Here is a 20,832-nt window from a genome sequence, read left to right on the forward strand (position 1 = left end):
CGATTTATCATCACTTGCAATGCTAATGAATCAACAGAAAAAAAAATCAACGACCCCTTCCAAAAAAAACCACAAACGAACAAAAACGGGGGGCGAAACAGCCCTAAGGTTCTAACCTACAAAACAGCATGACGAACACAAAACACCCATACACCCAAGTAAACCCCGAACGAAAAAAAAAAAACGTGACGCCGTCCGTACTTCAGGCATATCAAGGGCCGCCCTACTCGTCATTTTAAGCCGACCGTATCAATGTCCTCCTAAACCTTCCAACCGGCTGGGGCTCGCGTGGAGTGAATGGAAAAGGCAAACTCGTTCAAGCACTCTTGCTCGAGGGCAAAGTATCCTTCTTTCCCCCTCTCTCTGCGTGTCGCTACACATCAGAGCACTTTAAAGAACCGTCGGAAGGACGGGAAGGACGACAACGGTGGCGGCACAGCAAATGGAAATTTAGCCAGCCCACGCGAAATCCAATAAATGAATCAAAGGATATATAGAAAAACAATCCATCCCAATGGTGGTGGTGCGGCGTCTGAATCATCGATGCCGAGGGGGCTGGTTTTGAGTCCCTTCGGGCAAATTCGCATCCGGTACGGCGATGAAACACCCAACAACGGGGGGGGGGGTTTGTGTGACAGGCCCGAGACGACGCTGGGTGACTACTACTACTACTACAACTACACACCTTCGACCAAAATGTCCCGAGAAGAGGTGTTCTTTTTGCGTCGAACCTGTGTACAAGGGGACGTACATAAAGGGGGACACCAAATAGGGACTCGAAGCCACAGACCAAGTGAGCGCGCGTGTGTTGGAAATGGAAGGAAATACGAGAAAGAAAAAAAAACATAGCGCGGCAACAGACTTGTTCTGACGTAAAAATGACGACAAAAATTGTAACTCGACCCGCTTTACACCTCCCCACTCTCGCACACACACACATGCACACTCGTTCACCTTCCCTAAATCTTCCCCACCATCGCTAGTGTTCCACACGGACGACTTACAACCGGGCGAGTGGCGGCAGCTGGACGTGTGCGTGTGCGTTAGTGTCTCAGTCGACTTTATCCCATAAATTTACACGCAGCCCCACCACACAAGCGCTGTTGTGCCGGTGTGTATCCTGCTGTCATCCTTTGCCTGTTTCTTGCGGAGCTATAGCACACCCGCAGCGAGGGTAATTCCAAGGACATCAAATTGCAGGATCGACTCGGCTGTTAACTCGGTTAAGCGAGAGGGATACACGTATGGCATAGTTTGCGCAAAACTGTGCCATTCTATGCAATTTAAATGATGTAGGATACGTGAACGTGTCCCCTCAGCGCGCATGTGGTGTCGTTAACTTTGACTGTAAACCGCCATAACACAACCAGTTAGGTAATGCAAGGATACATGGAAAATTTGGTATATTGACCGGAAGTGATGTACTCAGTAGTAACACACAAACCAATCCTAAAAACTGCCGGCTAGGTTGTCGTCTGATTTTATAGTCCTCGATTTACGAGTGTGATACGTTTAAAGGTATCCGAATCAATAATTTAATCGCTCGGATTGCGTATCCGTTCTTCATGCTTTCTCACTTTCTCTCAAAACATGTTCAGCATTTTGTTTGTGTAACATTGAAGAAAATATATTTAGGCCTATCACGATACTAGCCAACTTTTTTATATGAATTTTGACAGTTGGTGACTGAAATCATGTCAACACTCCATTCAAAACCACAGACAAAACTAGCCCGCGATTTTCAGTCTAGATTATTTCAGCCTCAAAGTTAGAATTAAATCGAGTACCTGATCGAAAAAATGTCTCAACAAGGTAACGTTTTAATATGCTCCAAGGTGCATTAAAGAGATCAGGTAGTGGAATCTAGAATGAAAGTGTAGGTAGACCAGGGGGTCTCATAGCATGTTTTTTATAACCAAATTTTAACGTCACTTTTTGACAGTATGGGTGAAAACTTTACATAAAACACTCTTAAAATCTTCGTTCAGTAGCAGAAGGGGTAAAAATCAACCTTCTAAATATATACACCTTGGGATAAGCCCACCATTACATTATACTCACTTTGATAGCTGCTCGAAAACAGCAATACGATGCAAACAGCTGATACGCTGATATTTCAGCCTACGATCTTAAAAGGAAAAGGGGCTCATTAACAGAGGTTATGCCATATAACCAGTAGCTCCAGGAATTGAGTCTACAGCTACAACCGAAGAATCGGAACAACTCCTAAGGAGTTAATGAAGCATCTATAAACCATAGAAGAAACAACAATATAGCATTGCAGCTTCAATTTTGTGAGCTAGTTTTTACACTATTCTTTCAGATTTGACTGAACTTGTAACAAAACTTTTCAGTGTATGTCTGGAAGTTTTTGGATGTATGGTGTCGTGGGCGATTTATTATTTGATATGGTCTATCATATGTTGTGTTGGGTTTCATACATCTTTCGTTGAGATTTACGAGATTCAATCTTCAGTGATGAGTGATTCGAATCTCGAGTCGAATCTTCAAAGATTCACGAAAATCTAATGATTCACAAATCTTCAAAGATTCATGAATCCCTAAGGCTTCATGAATATGTTAAGATTTTTGAATCTATAAGCTTCATAAGTTCATTAAAATTCATATATATCCAGGGTTTCCTGAATCTTTAGAGATTTATGATTTCCAAAATATTTAATTTTCACAATCCCACCTAAAACATGCCCGTTATGGGTTCAAGCCTCGCATCCAATGTCTCCCCGTAGCAAAACAAACTATCCAGCTGCGTGATACTTTCCAAGAAGTCTCGATAGCCTGTATAGGCTGGCATGACTACGTAGGTTTTTACACCAAGAAGAAGTTTAATAAAAAGCTCAAGCTTTAATATTTTTTAGAGATGCACGAATCCCTAGAGATACGACCATCTTTGGAGATTCAAGATTCTTTATAGATTCATGAATCTATCGACATTCATGAATTTTTCGAAATTCATGGATCTTTCGAAATTTATGAATCTTTGATTTCCAACCGAGAATCAGGCCTTTCTAATACGTTTATTAATCCTGAAATCAATACATCAGGATCGTCAGATATGAATACAATTACAAGCATCAGCATATCCAATATAACAATAATATTAGGTAAACACTTACTTCACAAAGGGACGACACAAAATCTGAAACGAAATGAAAAAAAGAAACAAATTAGGAACAACTCACACAAAAAAACAGTTCAACACAACTATGATACACGCTAAACCGATTTTCACATTAAATAGCCATCGTAGCGCATATTTTCCCCCGAAAAATTGCTCACATTGCACCATTATACACGATAGCCGTTCGCTGACGTACAGCATGTTAACTCTACTGACCCTCTTTCACTCCATTACCCAAAATCACGATAACAGAACGTACACCACACCACCACACTCACTGTGCAGATTCGTGTCCTTAATTCAGGTCCACCAACACACCAAGGGTGTGGGGAGTACAATATTTTGCCCAGTCATTTGACACTAATAGGGAGCTAAACATTTCTTTTTGCGCTAATCTTCACAGAACATCGGGAAACATCGAGCAGCAGCAATGGAACTAGCAAACATGCACAGCATCACGAAACGTTCATGTGTGTGTGTGTGTGTGTGTGTATGTGTGCTTGTTGATGGTTTCGTGTGATTCCCGTTCCAGCATAGCGACGTTTCCCAACTCAACGTGTGGAGAGGAGCATAAGCGCGCTAATATAATGCTCCCGTGGTGAGCTGACTTCCGAAACACCCATTGCTAGAGGCGCCACCCCCATCGTTTACACGTTTCTAACACCGGCCTCGGCCACTAACACACCGTGTCGACTGGCTGGCTGCTCCGTGTCCGCGTGAGAACCGTTTCCGATGTTTCGTGGGTTCCGCGTTGAAACGCTGTTGTCGTCGCCCCACCACCGTCGACAGTTTGGCGCACGAAATCCTCATCACCCAGCCAACCACCACCACCACATCGGTCTTTTCTTTAGCTTTTCTCCACGCAAATGCACTTCCAGCCAAGGGACATCATATCACGCGAATCACACGGCAGAACATGGCTGTGCCTCTGCTTCTTTCGCCCTTCGATCTTGGCGACGCGATAGAGTGTATATTTTCATCGGCGCCAAACCATACTCAACATTTCGTCCACACTGTTGGCTTCCTCTTCTGTTCACCTCCCTTTATCCTGGGGTTCCCTTCTATTTGGCACCTACTCGAAAGGAAAGCTATCAATAGCATATAATCATCAACAGTGTGTAATAGCGCATAAATACATGCTTTCTATGGAGCCGATCGAGCAACACAGACGGAGAAGAAGTGGAAGCTTGCACACGACGCCGCGGTTTAATAGTGGTCGGAATGGCGTACAGTTCCGTTGGATTGTGCAATTGTGCCCTGAATGGAGGAGCATCCACTTTACTGTATTTTTGTTTAAATATCTTTAGCTCGTCATTCGTGCCACAACGGAAGAACCGGAAATGGAAATGAAAGTATATCCGGAGTTCTAGACGGACGCCAGTGCGTGTCAAGTGTGGAACGTGGCGTGGGGGTGTTGGAACGTTGGATGACATTATTACAAACCCATGCAGAAACTGTGAATAATTGTTAAGTTGTAGAAAATAAGGAAGAACAGGCAGTACAAACATAAATTATTCTAATAACGTAGCTTTGGAGTTAAACGGATATGAGTGCGCCCATAAGGCCATACAAATTATCCATCTTTATGCGCTTAATCAGTCCATTACTACGCCATTAAGGTCAATTGAATTACTGTATTGATCATCCGGGTTTGGAAAGGCATATGGTCATGTATCATGCCCTCATAAGATGATGTAAGTCACCACGCTTGGGACGTACAAAACAACATTGGATTAAGAGAGCATCATTTGAACGAAGTGACACAACATTCTTGAACATATCAATGATAACAACAGTCATTTCTTCTATAGACTATGCGAATTGATTCAAATTCCTGCTTTGCCTACATTCTCCATGACATTTGCATACCGAATGCGTTACTGGTGTCAACATACGAGCATTAAACACCAATCAAACACCCATCATCAGATTTCCCACAATAAACAACCCAAAACACATGTACTGCCGTTTACACACGATGGGCCGAGTAATCTCTCGTAAGATAGAATCTTATTTTATCGCCCAAAGCAAACATTCTTTTCCCACAATCTTGCGACCCTCGGTCGTGTAAAGAAGGGACGCGGATCAAGATGCATAAATTGAGCTAAATTATCGAACAATTAGCTGCCGCATTGGTAGTCTATCGTCGACACATTGAGGCAGCACAATCCAGACCATCATCATACGGTTTCTCTTTTGGGGAAGTCTTTACGGTAATGTGCCCTTGGATCAAAGGAGAAATGGTTTTTTTTTCGAGAGGCGCACACCAAACACAACACACACTGTGTTCTGGTATTTGTCACGTGCATCGCCCTCAATGACATATTATCACCATTCGTTAGCTGGGTGATCCGTCCCCGTCCCTGTGCCTTTTCTACGGTTGAGCAGCGGGATGCGCGATTAACATCGATTGTTGCGCTTCTGTGTGTTCGCGCATTGCGTTTCGCGCCGTTCAACACCCTTTGCTCACTGTGCCGCCGATTAATCACAAGAGGAATGTTGCGGACGGAAACGTGCAGCAGCAGCAGCAGCGTGACCGGCAAAGCATGGTGTTTCAACTGACGAAGATGGACAGCCGCGGCCTTACACTACACTCGTCAATCAAATACTTGTGCTCGATTAATCGATTAATTCAACGAGTTTTTCAATAGGAAAAAGGCAATGCTTAAGATAGAACACGCGCGAAAGGCTGTGTTTGCTGTGAAGTGAAATTTAAATATAAATGTACACAATGTTCTATCTTTTTCCAGAAATTCTAACATACCCAACGTTACATGTGCTGCTACATGGATGGCTTTCATTCTCACCAACCCTCTGCGCGCTTACACGCCCAAGAGCGGGTGGTCCATTCTTTCCGAATAAAATTTTACAAAAGAAATTGAATAATGGCACACCAAGCAAACTGCTCTATTGTGCAATAAAAATGATCCAGTTGACAAAGCGTCTACACCATCGTTTAAACCAGCATTTCTTTTCCAGTGCGCTGCTGTCCCTCCTGTCAGCAGCAAGAAGAAGGCACGATATTCGAACAGTTAATTGGATAACATTGGACCGCATTGCTTCTATGCTCACAGACACACACACACACACACACATGTCGCATTCGCTCAAGCATATTATAAATGTTGGAAAGAAATGCCTGATGATGATGGTAGTAGTATAGAACGCGTTCACAGGCAGCATATGGCAAAATGGCGACAATATATTAATTGGCTCCACTGAGCACAATTTATTGAACTGCGCGCCGCTGTGCTCCGGGTCATCCTCTCTGCTTGTTATGCCTCAAGCAGCAGTCAAAAATGTGCTGTATATGCTTTAGTTATGATTTAGGTATGCGTGTTCCATGAGTCACTGAGCATATTAACGCACCTCTATCGCATTATCGCAAAAAAAGGACGCATGATCTACTGCAGAGGCTGATGAAACAGTCGCTTTAAACAGTTTTTAACACATTTTTAAATGAGAAATTGATTAAATTATACATTCAATTGAATACTCAAGCTCAATTTACATAGAAATTAATATCGATATGATTATAGTGTCCCACTAAAACGCTTGTTTTTGCTCTCAACTATGCCCTATCTCTGATATCGTGTTATAACAAATAAAAAGTGATAATTCATTTTTTATATAACCTGATGAGGATTGATGTAGCTATTGGAAAAATAATATTTTGTGTACTATCTGTATCCCTCTTTGTTTGCGAATCATTTTCTTCAAACCGAAACCAACCTCCACTTAGAAGAGTAGTGTGCCGTACGACATCAAACATCAATCAATCGTTCGTTGCTCGTTTATTTCTTTTCCATAAGTGTAAGCAGTAGTTCCACCCTGATAGCCCACCCACGTAAAAAAACACACAAACGTGTGTAACATCTTGAGTCAACTCGCACCAGAAAAAAAGCTACAAGAAGTTCCTTCCGCACTTGTCGACTCGAAACGTTTGACGGAGTTTGGAGTAGTGGTGGGAGCTTGAAATCAGACTTCGATTCCGTGTTCGAAATCAATTCCGGAGTTGACTCCGAAGACGATTCCAGAATTGATTCAGGAGCTGATTCCAGAGTTGATTCCTGGGCCGATTCCGGAGTTGATTCCAGAGCCGATTCCGGAGTAGACTCCGGAGCCGATTCCGGAATTGAATCCAGAGCCGATTCCGGAGTTGACTCCGAATCTGATTCCGGAGTTGAGTCCGGAGCCGATTCCGGAGGTGAATCCGGAGCCGATTCCGGAATTGAATCCGGAGCCGATTCCGGAGTTGACTCCGAATCCGATTCCGTAGTTGAGTCCGGAGCCGATTCCGGAGTTGAATCCGGAGCCGATTCCGGAGTTGAATCCGGAGCCGATTCCGGAGTTGAATCCGGAGCCGATTCCAGAGTTGAATCCGGAGCCAATTCCGGAGTTGACTCCGGAGCCGATTCCGGAATTGACTCCGAATCCGATTCCGAAATTGATTCCGGAGCCGATTCCGTAGTTAAATCCGGAACCGATTCCAGAGTTGAATCCGGAGCAGATTCCGGAGTTGACTACGGAGCCAATTCCAAATTGCGAACCAAACACGAAAGTCGGCCTCGGAATCTATTCCGGGATCAGAATCGATTCCGGAGTCAAAATTGGCTCCGGAATCGACCTGAGAATCGCAATTTGCCCCGGTAATGGAATCAAGATTGACTCCAGACAAGTAAATAGATCCGGAATGAGAATCAGTTCATGAATTCAAATAAGAAGTTTCAGAAGCGAAATCAGTCCGAGAGTCTCCAGGAGAATTGTTCGTTTTAGTAAATTTTGATTCTTTGTGGCTATCAATATGTAGTATTATTTGACCCGAAGGCCTATTCTTATGTAAATGCCAAAACCGACTCCGTTTCGAATCCGATTCTGACTTCGGACCCAAATCGATTCCGGAGCCGATTTCAATTTCGGAACTAATTCCGGAGCCGATTCCGGACCTACTATCCGAAATCGATTCCATAAAACTTCAGAAACTAGCCGGAATCGATAAAAACGAAAACTGCATTTTTTCCATCACTAGTTTGGAGATTCTCTCACACGCCCTTTGACTTGCAAATGATGCCTACACAGCTACTGCTGTGTGTTCTCCTCGCTAATTCGACCACTTTGCACCGCCCATGTCCCGCAAAACGTAGGCAAAAAGATACGTATCAGCATGTCGCACCGAAGAATCGATCAAATCGGAACCAAACACGAAAAGAGAAAGGGAAACAACTTCCCAACTGATAAAGCAATTAAGTGTGAACAGGCGCGCGCGCGCGCGTATCTGTACAACCCTTACACACAACAAATTTCCCTATCGGTATCAAAAATGTCGGTACACTCGGAAATGGAATTCAGTGCGATACGCGGCACAGAACATCCCTCAGCCCGTCGTGATATGTGTTGTATTGCACCGTGCCCGCACACCCGTCTGACGGTGTTATGCTCTTTGCGCGACGGTAACGTAATTCAATTAGGCCAATCAATCTTTTATCTATTTTATGTGCGTTGTGTGGATTCCGTACGACCAGAACTGATTCAGTTAACACAGAGTCCCGGAGTGTGTGTGTGTGTGTGTGTGTGTGTGTGTGTGTGTGTGTGTGTGTGTGTGTGTGTGTTATACAAAGAGAGAGATAGTGTGCACATGTGTTGTATAAATGGCAGGTCTCACCGAAAGGTTGCCGCCCTCATACTCTCCTAGAGACGCATCAGCAACACGCTCAGGTCAAGAAGCCAATGACCGCTACTCCCTTTGCATATTTCAATGCTGGCGGCAATCCAAACTGGCAGGAACCAGTCCCATCGGTCCATGTGGGAAGTGAAAGCGATCTTAGAATAGCGCTACATTGGCACCCCCGGCGGCACACCAACACGGGTGCTAAGGGTCACCACCACGAGAGTGAAGGCTGAGAGACGGGAGAAGGCGAAGCAGAAGGCGAAAATACAAAATATGTATGGCAGTCATTGGTTACCCGTTAAACAAAAAAACCTCCGCGCGTTCCATCCAAATCACACACCCGATTGATGTCGATTATTCGACGACCGGTGGAGCGAAGTTCGACGCCCTATCCTCGGACGTGAACGTTTAGCCATCTTCTGCGCAGAGAAAGCTTAGGCAAAAATGTTACTTTACCACCGGAGGCTACACACTACACACACTCTACACAGTTTGGATCCACCCTTTCGAATGGCAAATACGAAAATACAAACACAACCATAATCCTTTGGCGATCTTTGCATCGTTTGTGGGAATGTACCCGCTCGCGATCGTCATCCAGACCCCAATGGGAATGCCAGGTGGAAGGCGGTTTGGATATCACTATGACCGATTGACCTAACTTTTCCATCAAGACAAATATCCAACGCGATATTCGCGCAACTTGCACAGATTCTGATAGAGTCGTTAAACTATTTGGGGAGAAAAAAAGGTTAAAAAACGTTCCAAACAACTCACTAAGCATCAAGCATTTTGTTGGGTTGTGCTCTGTTGCTATTCCACACATTTTGGGAATGAATGAGGGGATATCATGGGAGATTACATGATCCACCGCCTATGACCCGACGAAAACCCAAAAACAATGGGTGCGCGTTTGCTGGGAGTGAGATTTTACATGAAGATAAGAAAAAAATGGACATAAAACATCATGACTGCGTCCATAATGCCTAAAAAATGACAACGAATCATCGTAAAACCATCCAACGTTGGCTTTCCTATGATCAGAAGCATCCGCGCTACAGTATCAGATGATCTCGAATTTCGGCGATCCCCAAGCGTACAACACCGGCTCGTCTATTATTTCAGCTGGCGTTATAGGAAGAAGAGTTTTCTTCTAAACACTTCCCTTCCAGTTCATACGATTCACGAATGCGGACGAAACATCTGCTATGCGAATTCCTCTCTCTCTCTCTCTATTCGGCGTTTTTTGTTCCGGACGCTTCTACACACCCAGAACAACATTCGAGAGAAGTGGCGAAACAAAACTTGATCGATGGGAACTAACTAGCATCGTATCGTATCCCCGCAATAAATCCCCGGCAAACGAGAGCACAAACGGTTGAACCTGCCGGGCGGCATCATGCACGCATCGGGCGGCCCTGGATAAACCAGCGAGACAAGAAGCAGCGGTGAAATTCCACCACAAAAAAAGGTTAGAGATTCACGCGCCCTCGCTTCCGTGTGAAGACGAGCCACACACATTAGCGCGATCGCGATCTTCTCAACATGTGCCGTGTGTAGGCTTGGCTGACTCGAGGGAAGGATCAGACAACACTACCAACATCTTTATTCTCGTTGTGTGCTTCGATTTTCTTCCCACCCGCCGCACAGCAAAAGATCGTTCGGTTTGTTCTTGAAGGTGGGAGAAGGAGTTCGCGGCCTAAACGCTGCGATTTTTCATCGGTGTAGTTATAGCACCGTCCGCCATCGTTACCTTCCTTTATGGCTCTATCTGGCATCATTTTTTTTTATTCGACTTTGAATGTGTATCATTCACACAAACATCGGTAATGTCCGCGTGGTTGGTTGATGATTCCCAAACTGGGTCTCCCGATGGTTTTTCGGGGTCGCTTTCCATACACCACCATACATCATGTACGCCAAGCAACGTCCGACCAACAAAAAAGCCTCTTCCAGGAGGAAAGCAGGAACTCACGGGCCCACTACTTGGCGGTGTGATGGCACGCAACAAACAAACACGGCCGCGCAATTTGAAGTTAGTGGAAAAGCCAACCGCACAAAAAATCCGCATAGCGTGGCCGGCTGTGTGAACATGGCAAGTAAGAAAAAAGAACGCACACAGACACACAGCATGATCATGCACGCGGTGCGCGGAAATTCGGACTTTCGGGGAGGAGGGGACGGACAACAACGGAGACGGAGAGGGCAGATAGATCTCTTCGCTAGATACGGCGTGTGGCCCGCGTGCTTTATTGAACCAGTTCCGGGCGTATCTAGCGTGTCCGAGCGTGGTTACCTCTTTGCTTTTTTTCCTCCACTCATTCCAACCACTCAATTCTCCCATCTTCATTAAAGTATTGTGGCACTTTGGCCTCCGAACGATCATCAGCAGGTGAGATGTGCGCTTTTGTGGAGTGTCTGTCTAGGCGAGCTTGGGGCACATCTTCTCTAATGGCATTTTGAGTTTGGGAGTTGAACTTAATTCAAGGTTACATTTAATTGTGCCTCTGTGTAAGCCTTCCTGCTAAAGCTGTTTTGGAAAAGGAATCGAGCCTGTGGGGAGAAGGGAGATTGGTGAATTATTCTTATTGAAGGGCTGCTTATTTGTGCAATTTTAATGAAGGTATGGGTAGGTAGGTATCTGGTCCAACTGGTAGGTATAGCTTCGTAAGGGAAAATGACTAAGATCATAATGAAGCCTTCATACTGGGTTTTCCAGGAGTTCTTATAGCTGTGGGACACTTTATTGACTCTTTCCTACGTGAAATGGGCTTTATATAATGGGAATTGGACTCTAAAGCACGCTTGTTGGACAATTCCAATAGGAATTTCCAAGGAGCCTGTTCAAAAAGGGTGCCATAGAGTCCAATTTCCAGCATACGAAGATTATTTCCTATACGAAAGAGTTAAGGAAGTGTTCCACAACTATGAGAACCCCTGGAAAACCCTGTATGATCTAGACCCTATGGAAACAGAAAATAATAACTTCATCAATACAGTAATGGAAAAATTCAATAAAAACATTCTAATGAAATGTCTTAAAATTCAGCTCAGCCACGAGAACAATCTCGAAGCGAATTAAATAATCAAAATTAAAATTACACAACCTATTCAATTCGACCCAACCAACAACTTTGGGTACAAACTCGAAATTAATTTCAGACCCCGAACCCCGCCGAAACCAAAATGGACACTTTGATTGGCGTTATTTGCCCATTCTCCCGCAGGCCGAAAGTCCGGCAAATTTAAATCTCCCTTCGCGTGACTTTTAGCATACACATCGCCGCAGCAGCAGCAATAGCATAGCAGCCTTATGCTACTATACGGATGCTCTCAGCAGAATTTCACGAGAGAACGAAACGCGAACTCTCTTGCAACTCCGGCGGACACGGCGGACTCCGGGGGCCTAGCAACCGAAAGCACGAGAGTTCAACATAGCTTCTTCGCGTTACCATAACTACCAGCCTGAATCTCGCCCGCATTTCTTCATTTTGTTGTTGCTGTTCTTGGCCGTTCTATCCGCGCCACTTCTCCTTTTATCTAAGGACTCTCCTGCCCCCGTGTCTAAGGCTCTCCTGGTCTTCCGGAAACCACCACCATCGCGAGAGTGGCCCAAAATTAGTTTCGTCATAATCATCAATCCACCATCCAAACTGTGCAAACTGTGAGTGTGTGCTACAGAAAAGCAGCCCAAAATGTGTCGGATTGACCACCATCGAGTCTGGCCCAGTAGATGCTGTCTCGCTCTGCCGTTCTATGCTGCGCACCTATACCATCGAATAACCCCCTATCCGTTGCAGCCGTCGGCCGGTTGGCATACAGGGGAAGGCGCAATGCTCGGGAAAGGTGTGTGCGTGAGCATAAACGCAAAATCCCTATGGCGAACGGGTAGGGGGCCGAGGGGGAGAAGCAGGAAACATAACCGAAAAACTGGCTCGGGATTCATGTCCCGTTTGTCGCTATCTCGCTCGCTCGCTCGCTTGCTCTCTCTCTCTCTCTCCCTTGCCATCCGAACGGTGCGGACGCTCTCTCTCTCGGCCGTTTCGCTTCCACACAAGAATGGCGTTCAACGGCGCGCGGGTTTTGCCTGCTCTTTTTTCTCTCTTTCTTGCTTTATGCTTCATGCCGGTGAGGCTTTTTCCTCCTGGATTCTCGCGGTTCGCACGCCTATCCATCCACTCGGTTCGTCTGCTTCGGAGCCCAATTTTGGAACAATTAAACCCATCGCTGAACTCATCGCATCCGTGGCGTACAACGGCTAGCCGCCGGGGGCCGCCGAAAAAAAAGTGCTTTTGATAATTGATCACTTCCGAGTTTACGCACAACCATACCCGGGCACACAAGCCGTTACATGGTCCCGCACGCTGTTGCCCGATGCTGCTGCTAATGCACACACACACATACACACACATGCACGCACACACACACACAGGTAAAGCAAGTCCTGTCGGGAGAGGAAACCCGGTTTTTGCAGCTTTCTTCTTCTCCTGCCGCTTCCCAGCATCCTGTCTGGTGCAGCCAGCCGGCAAGTTGGCAACGAGATGTTTCCCCCCGGTTTTACCTACCTTTCACTACAGCTTTCTGCACCAGACACACGCTCACTGCTTCACTGCGATTAACACGCTACAACACGGTACACGAACAGACGGGAAATTGCACGAAATTCAGTACGCACAGGGCAGATTCGAACGCTGGACAAAAGTTTAGCACGAAATTGAAACAAACCGACATGCCATAATGGTGGGCGATGCTTTTATGGCGGTTTGACGTTTGCCTTCTTTGGCAGCCGCACAGCGTGCGCGTTCCTGTCAAATTGTGGACATGAAGATTTTTAGAATATTTTTGTGTGTGTTTTTTTACATGAAAATTTATGAACAATTTTGCAAAACCGCTAAAGTTTGAATAAAATATAGGTCGATGGTGCTTGTGAACTGTAGTTTTCAAATGCTTTTGAAATTGAATAGCAGTTCAAATATCGTCGGTTGTCAAATGCGATTGATCGATTCATCGATTTTGTAAAAATATTTTTTCAAGCAATTTAAAATACAAAATCATGCGAAAAACCATTCTATTAGAACTATTAGATATTTAAGAGTATAATTAACATGATATAGATTTTTTACACAACAAACTGTCATTTGTGCACGACCGCAGTTGTTCCCTTTGGCACTTCTAGGTGTAAAATTTGTTGACGTTCCCACATCGTTTGTTATTCAAAACAATCTTCGCACCATGGCCGAAACAAGTTCCGCAAAAAAGCCTTCACTAAACGATCAGGAGCGAGATCTGGAGCAACAAGCGTTTATAGAGTTTCAAAAGTAAGTCTAAAGCAGCCCTCTGCGAGCGGATTATCAACTCCCTTTGCCAAACCTTTCCTAAATCCACCTTCCAGAGCCGACTACCATGCGTGCTATCAAACGCTGCAGAAGCTGCTCAAAACGCAAGACTCCAACCCGAAGGTGCTGCACAACAGGGCGGTGGTGGAGTTTTACAACAGCGATCTGCGCCGATACGATCAATTCCGTTCCGCCATGATCCAGCAGACCGGGCTGGTCGGTGAGATTCGCACGGTGGAGGTTAAGGATCGCGAATCGTGCGCAGCCTACGTGAACCAGGCGATCGTCCTGTACCACTTCAAGCAGCCGCTGGCCGCGCTCAAAATTATGCTCGCAGTGATGGCCCATTTCGACCGGCTGGATGACTATCTGCTGCGCCGGGCCGGCATCTTCACCGTCCATCTGCTGCTCGACACGAATCAGCCGAAGAAGGCGAACCGGCTGCTGGGGATGCTGCAGAACCGGCTCGGCATACAGGTGTACGCGATACTGAGCGACTCGGACGAGGACGAGCCGCTGATCGATAACGAAAGCCGGAAGGACATCTCCGAGCTACAGTTTGAGGAGTTCCGCAAAGAGTTCCGCCTGATACTGATCCGCTCGAATCTGCTGAACGGCAAGAAGAACATGTCGATCCCGCTGGAAGACACGTCCGAGTACTCCATCCTCAAGGGGCATCAGTACTTTCTCGGCAACGATTATCAGATGGCGGCCAAGGAGCTGTCGAAGCAGTTCACCAACGAGCCGGTCAGCGTGAACCGGCACGGCGAAGATCAGAACACGATACTGGCTAACAACATGGGCGTGATACACTTTTCGGTCAAACACTACGCGCTGGCGGCACGGTTCTTCCAGCAGGCCCTGCTATTCGACAAATCCGCCACGGAGGATACGTCCACGGAAAGGGTGGAAGGGTCGCCGCTGTACTGTGTCGGTGCTACCAAGCGGCCGGAGATACTGTACAACCACGGACTGGCACTGTTGCATCTGCAGCGCCCGAAGGAAGCGTTCGAGTGTATGCTGATCGTGCTGAACTCGAACCACAACAATCCGCGCCTCTGGCTGCGGCTGGCCGAATGCTGCATCATGGTGCACCGGCAGGAGAAGCAGGCGCAAAATACCAGCATCTGTCACGGCACGGTTGGGTGCGGTGTGCACCGGAAGTACGTGCTGAACCCGTCGCCCAAAACGGCCGTCCCGGAGGGAGATCAATCGTTGGCCATTCCCGCCACGACGCTCGAGTTCGGGGCGCTTTGCTTGCGGAACGCGGTCGCGCTGCTGGAGTACCACGAGCCGGAGCTGATCCGGCAAACCGAGAGCAGCGATAAAACGGTCGCCTGGGATAAGGTATACGAGGGTGTACCTTGCAATCCTTCCCTGCCGATGAAGCTGGTCTCGTTCAACAAGCTCAAGTGTGCGGTGCTGGCCGCGTACAGCTACGTGCTGAATACTCTCGGCGAGTACAGTCTGGCGCTCAAGTATGCGAAGCAAATGTTGACCATGAAAGATTTGCCGCAATCGTATCTGTAAGTATAGATGCTACATTAAACAGCTCACAAACGAATAATTGCTCTACATTACACAGATTACTCTCGCACATGTACGCGGCGGAAGCGCTGATCATGATGAACCGACCGCTGGAAGCCATCACGTACCTGGAGCCCAAATTCATCACCGAACTCGCCGGCGATGACTTTGGAATGCGTGCCTCGCCGCACTGGAACATCAATTCGGCTGATGCGGCCCGCTCCGTGATGCACTATAACCGGGCGGTCGTGTCGTTCCTGATCGGAGACTACGAACAGGCGAAAATTGCGATGAGCAGCTGCAACCACCCGTTGGTAATGCCGTATCTTAAGATGCTCAACGTCTACCAGGAGCTGCTGCTGGGAAACTACGACAAGGTGCAATTACTCATTCGGTACGATACGCCACATTTGATTTAAATCGTGCGTGTAGCATGCAAAGTAAACAGTATACAGTTTGGGAAACTGTCCCTTTGTAACACACAAATATCATCCGAAGGGAAAATTCAAACCTCGTTGCGCTTGCATCTGTGAATAACAGCATTTGTAACGACCATTTTAAAGCGAACCTTTTTGACAGCAATCATACGCAGAGTGACCAGAAATACCGTTTCATCTGTATTCCTACCGATTTTTGATATGTGTATACGATACACAGATGATTACCCTAAAACTATCGAAATTATCCTACCGAAAATCACAGATTTTCTCGCAATACTGATCGAAAAGTCATAAAACCATTTCCCAAGTGATTTAATGCAGTAAACTCCATATGAAATATGGAAATCACTAGCGACTAAAACCAGAAGTCCAACAGTGGGGTCTTGGTTGTCTGTACTTCATGAGATGCGATGTACTCGTGGTCAGATACATGGGTATCAACACCATCAACACCATAATTTAAATTTCACTCGCTTCGGTACAAATGGTTCACATTGAAGTTTAGTATTTTAAACAATCGTATCGCCGTTCTAGTTCTAGCGATGCATAACTTCAATTCGAAACCATATAAAGGCCGGCCCAAGCGCCACAGATTAAGCTTAAACGACTGGGAAATTAAATATCCATAGAAAAAAACATGAAAGCTCCACAGCTTCATTGGTTTGATCAATAGATGGCGTATTACAACTCATCATTATATTGCTATCCTTTTCTTGCAATGTGTTTCGACAAGCTTCATCTTATCATGACCTATATAGCCTTCTAACTTTCTGAGCAAAAATTCATATGAATGGTCGTGTGGTCAGATACGTGGGTATCAACACCAACGACCATTACTCAAATCTCACTTGCTTCAGTGCTGGTGATTTCCGTTGGAGTTTAGTATTTAAACAATCGTATCGCCGTTCTAGTTCTAGCGATGCATAACTTCAATGCGAAACCATACAACAGTACAGAGGAAATGAGAAAACTCTCCTCCAAGCGATGAAGCTCAACTGGTTGGGTATCCCACCAACAGATAGCGCCACCAGCTTTTTTGCTATTTTTAGAATGCATGAGTCGTTTGACATCTGCTAAACGAAGTCTTTCTATATTCCGTTTAGGTAGAGAACTTGAGTCGTTTAGAAGCCGTTTAGTGGTCGTTTAGTGGATTTGTGGCACTTGGGGGGCTACATTGATCGTACTCTCTGGTATAATTTTGATTTTCACTAGCGCTCCTGGTGGCGGCTGACCGAAGCATTTTGCCAAACAATTTGGAGCCGTTCCAGAAAATACGTTATTTTTCCATGTTTTTTACTTTAACTGGACTCAGAATGCCTTGTAATTGATAGATAAATATGTTGTGCAAGTATTTCAGCAGTTTTCGCATCAAAAAACGGTGAAAAAACTAATTAACTTTTTTACGCACGCGATTCTAAATTTCTTTTTTTTACCAATCTAATCGTAGTAACCATTGTTTATCCTTCCAAGTCAAAATAAGATGTTTCTGGAAACACGAATTATCCCGTCCGAACGGATGTTCGGGTAAACTTGGGAGGATAATTTTAGTATAAAAGTAGGCCATATTTTGAATAAAGCAGGATTCAAACGCAGAAGCTCTTGGAGTAAAGAGGTTTAATTCTAAACATCCGAAATAGGACAGAGACCCTGGATTTCCGAGCCAAACACCCCCTTCCGTCTGCATAGGCTTCCCAACCTTGGATCAGAAGCAACTAGCGGGAAGGACTGGTTAGTAGGCAAAGTATCAAATACTCTGTCCACTCTGCTGCTGTTTGTTTCTCCTCCGTTACAACCCTGCAACTCTTGCTGAGGGCCAAACCTTCGCGTGGCCTGCCGGAGAAGCTCGGTTCGTAACAAACTTTAAGATCCAACACGACCATTCCCCCTACGACCAAAAAAAGCTTCCACCAGCCGCCGCCAAATGCGCTAGTGATCAATGTAGCCCGGCCTTAACAGTACAGAGGGAAGGAGAAAGCTCTTGAAGCGAGGAAAGCGCTCCGCTAATTAGACATCCCACCAACAGATGGCCACCAGCTTTTTTTTGCTTTTTTTAAGAATGCATGAGTCGTTCGCCGTCTGCTAAACGAAGTCTTTCTATATTCCGTTTAGGTAAAGAGCTTGAGTCGTTTAGAAACCGTTTAATGGTCGTTTAGTGGATTTGTGACACTTGGGTGTATAGGTCATAATTAGATGAAGCTTGTCGAAACACATTGCAAGAAAAAGACAGCAATATAATGATGAGTTATAATACGCTATCTATTGAGAAAACCAGTGTCGCTATGGAGCTTTCATTTTTTCTATGGATATTTGATATTCCAGTCGTTTAAACTTAATCTGTATCACTTAGGATGGCAAAGTTCACCCTAGCAACGAATAGAGAAACGAGAGAGTGTAATCTAGAGCGAAAAGTTCATTTGAGAGAGCTGGTGAGAATATTGCTCGTAAAACACGGCGATATGACGAGCATTACATTTTCATAGCCAAAAGTAAGTGACTTCAATAAAAAAGTATAATAAAAAAGGATGTATTTTCTCTTGCAGATTAGCACCCTCTCCCTCCCACTCCGCTCCACTCTTTCTTCTTCTTCTTCTTTGGCTCAACAACCGTTGTCGGTCAAGGCCTGCCTGTACCACTAGTGGGCTTTGGCTTTCAGTGACTAATTGATTTCCCCCCATAGCAGGATAGTCAAGCCTACGTATGGCGGCACGGTCTATTTGGGGATTGAACCCATGACGGGCATGTTGTTAAGTCGTACGAGTTGACGACTGTACTACGAGACCGGCTCCACTCTTTAAACATAGCGAAAAAAATTGAAACTCCTATCGAAAACTACCGATAAAATGCTGATGCTCCTACCAAAAACCGCTAAATAAATCTGGCCACACTGATCATCGTTGACGTTTGGTAAACAACCTCTCTTCGCAGGCGGGGTAATTTTCGTGGAACAAAAGTCACAACACTTCTGTGAAGGAGGGTCACAATCGGTTCGTTTGTTTAGCGATAGAACCTACCCTCAAAAGCGGTAGCGGGCGGTCGTTCTTCTAATCGCACCTTTTCGTAACCTCATATCAATCAAGAAAAGGGAAGGGGTTAAAGGTGTGCTTGCAATGCCACGCGTACATATCATATTGCTCGTGTTTACGATAGCGCTTCTCAGTACAAATGGCCAGAACGCGAATTTGAAGAATGCGGTAAGTGTGATCATGTGAAAGTGCCTTAGACCTTGACCAATCTCCAATCCCCCATTTTGTATGCTTGCAGCAAAAGCACACCGCCACCCCGATGTCGGTGGGCGGCCTTCAGCGGGTGGCCGTCTATCCGATGACGCTTCTGCCCGAGGCCTTGGAAAATCTGCTCGTCGAGCGGGTGGTCGGATCGCCAGGCCACGAGAATGTGAAAAACTACATCGTGCAGCAGATGCAGCGGCATGGCTACACCGTCGAGCTGGACGAGTTCGATGAAACCGTGCCCATCCTGGGGAAGCTACGATTTGCCAACGTGATCGCGTCGCTGAACCCCAAAGCTACCCGCAATCTGGTGCTGGCCTGCCACTACGACAGTAAATACTTCCCCGGCAAACAGTTTATCGGAGCGACCGATTCGTCCGTGCCGTGCGCGATGCTCATTACGATGGCGTCCCTGCTCGCTCCCCATCTCGAGTCCATCAAAGCCAGGACGGACCTGAACCTGCAGTTCATTTTCTTCGACGGCGAGGAAGCATTCCAGAACTGGTCCGAGCGAGATTCGCTCTACGGTGCGCGCCACCTGGCCGAACGGATGGAGCGCGATGGTACGCTGCAACGGATGGACCTGCTCGTGCTGCTCGATCTGCTCGGTACGCCCGAGCCAACCTTTTACAGCTACTTTGCCGAGACGGAAAACTGGTACGTGCAGCTAATTTCCGCCGAACGGCGGCTGGACGAGCTGGGCCATCTGGAGAACTACAGTACGAGCAGCGTGTCGCCCACCCAGAGAACGATCGCGTACTTTAAGCCCGCCTCAGTGTTTGCGGGCATCGAGGATGATCACATACCGTTCCTAAGGCGGGGCGTGCCCATCCTGCACGTCATTCCCAGCCCCTTCCCCGAGGTTTGGCACAAGCTGGAAGATAATGCGGACATCGTGGACGTACCGACGGTGCGCAATTTGGTGCGCATATTTTCCGTCTTTGTGCTGGAGTATTTGAACGTGCCGTTATGACAGTCGCATGATGAATTGTAGAACATGCAGCACCATTCCAATCGGAGCGGTACGCGTACTTACACGCTCGGGGCTAATTTTATCTCTTGTTTTTTGAGCGATTTTTAAATAATTCATTACGGTTTCTTATCGTGAAGGAAGCAAAGGAAAAAAAGAAGGAAAACACCAATCTTACTGTTAAATGGGCCTTTCCCCCCTTCCAAGCGTACTACATATCTGTAAAAAACAATGTAACACTTTTGTGCAATAAATACAAATTGTTGAACAATCATAGAAAATGATGTTTAGAAAACCTTAAAAAAAGCCGTTTTTGGTCAAATTTGGTTCGTTTATCGTTAAAAAAAGAATAAAGCCACAAAACGTGTACAATTGATCGCAAAACCTGGTGTACAGCAAAGCGGATTAGTGGAGCGCTGTTTGTCCACAACTAATCGATGCCCTTCATGGTTACCGGGTGTGATGCACGTGGGAACGATTTTAATCGGTGCATTGTTGTTATCGCCATTCAACACGCACATGGTT

General features: G+C 45.9%; 3 protein-coding genes across 3 annotated transcripts in view; 2 read left to right on the forward strand and 1 right to left on the reverse strand.

Moving 5' to 3' along the window:
- The window catches only part of LOC120959017 (calphotin-like), a 74,414-nt gene extending 60,859 nt beyond the window's left edge, over window positions 1-13,555 (reverse strand). The window contains exons 1-2 of the mRNA XM_040382137.2: window positions 13,373-13,555; window positions 3,135-3,157 (exon numbers count right to left, since the gene is read on the reverse strand). The gene's annotated coding sequence lies outside the window, so the exon portion shown is untranslated. The remainder of the gene's footprint in view (window positions 1-3,134; window positions 3,158-13,372) is intronic.
- Window positions 13,556-13,989: 434 nt separating this feature from the next.
- On the forward strand, window positions 13,990-17,705 carry LOC120959019 (CCR4-NOT transcription complex subunit 10). The gene is made up of 3 exons (XM_040382141.2): window positions 13,990-14,125; window positions 14,200-15,669; window positions 15,729-17,705. The coding sequence occupies exons 1-3, from the start codon at window positions 14,040-14,042 to the stop codon at window positions 16,087-16,089; spliced, it is 1,917 nt and encodes a 638-aa protein (XP_040238075.2). The 5' UTR covers window positions 13,990-14,039; the 3' UTR covers window positions 16,090-17,705.
- A 1,336-nt stretch (window positions 17,706-19,041) lies between these two features.
- On the forward strand, window positions 19,042-20,588 carry LOC120959020 (glutaminyl-peptide cyclotransferase-like). Its single transcript, XM_040382142.2, has 2 exons — window positions 19,042-19,301; window positions 19,372-20,588. The coding sequence occupies exons 1-2, from the start codon at window positions 19,218-19,220 to the stop codon at window positions 20,308-20,310; spliced, it is 1,023 nt and encodes a 340-aa protein (XP_040238076.2). The 5' UTR covers window positions 19,042-19,217; the 3' UTR covers window positions 20,311-20,588.
- The last annotated feature ends 244 nt before the right edge of the window (window positions 20,589-20,832 follow it).

Source organism: Anopheles coluzzii, chromosome 3, assembly GCF_943734685.1.
Source record: "Anopheles coluzzii chromosome 3, AcolN3, whole genome shotgun sequence".
NCBI lineage: Eukaryota > Metazoa > Arthropoda > Insecta > Diptera > Culicidae > Anopheles > Anopheles coluzzii.

What these genes read in the sequence shown, in the direction of transcription:
- LOC120959019 (XM_040382141.2), top strand. Translation starts at nt 14,040, where the DNA reads ATGGCCGAAACAAGTTCCGCAAAAAAGCCTTCACTAAACGATCAGGAG. An exon ending in GCGTTTATAGAGTTTCAAAA is followed by an intron (nt 14,126 to 14,199) that starts GTAAGTCTAAAG and finishes TCCACCTTCCAG; the next exon opens with AGCCGACTACCATGCGTGCT. An exon ending in GATTTGCCGCAATCGTATCT is followed by an intron (nt 15,670 to 15,728) that starts GTAAGTATAGAT and finishes TACATTACACAG; the next exon opens with ATTACTCTCGCACATGTACG.
- LOC120959020 (XM_040382142.2), top strand. Translation starts at nt 19,218, where the DNA reads ATGCCACGCGTACATATCATATTGCTCGTGTTTACGATAGCGCTTCTC. An exon ending in ACGCGAATTTGAAGAATGCG is followed by an intron (nt 19,302 to 19,371) that starts GTAAGTGTGATC and finishes GTATGCTTGCAG; the next exon opens with CAAAAGCACACCGCCACCCC.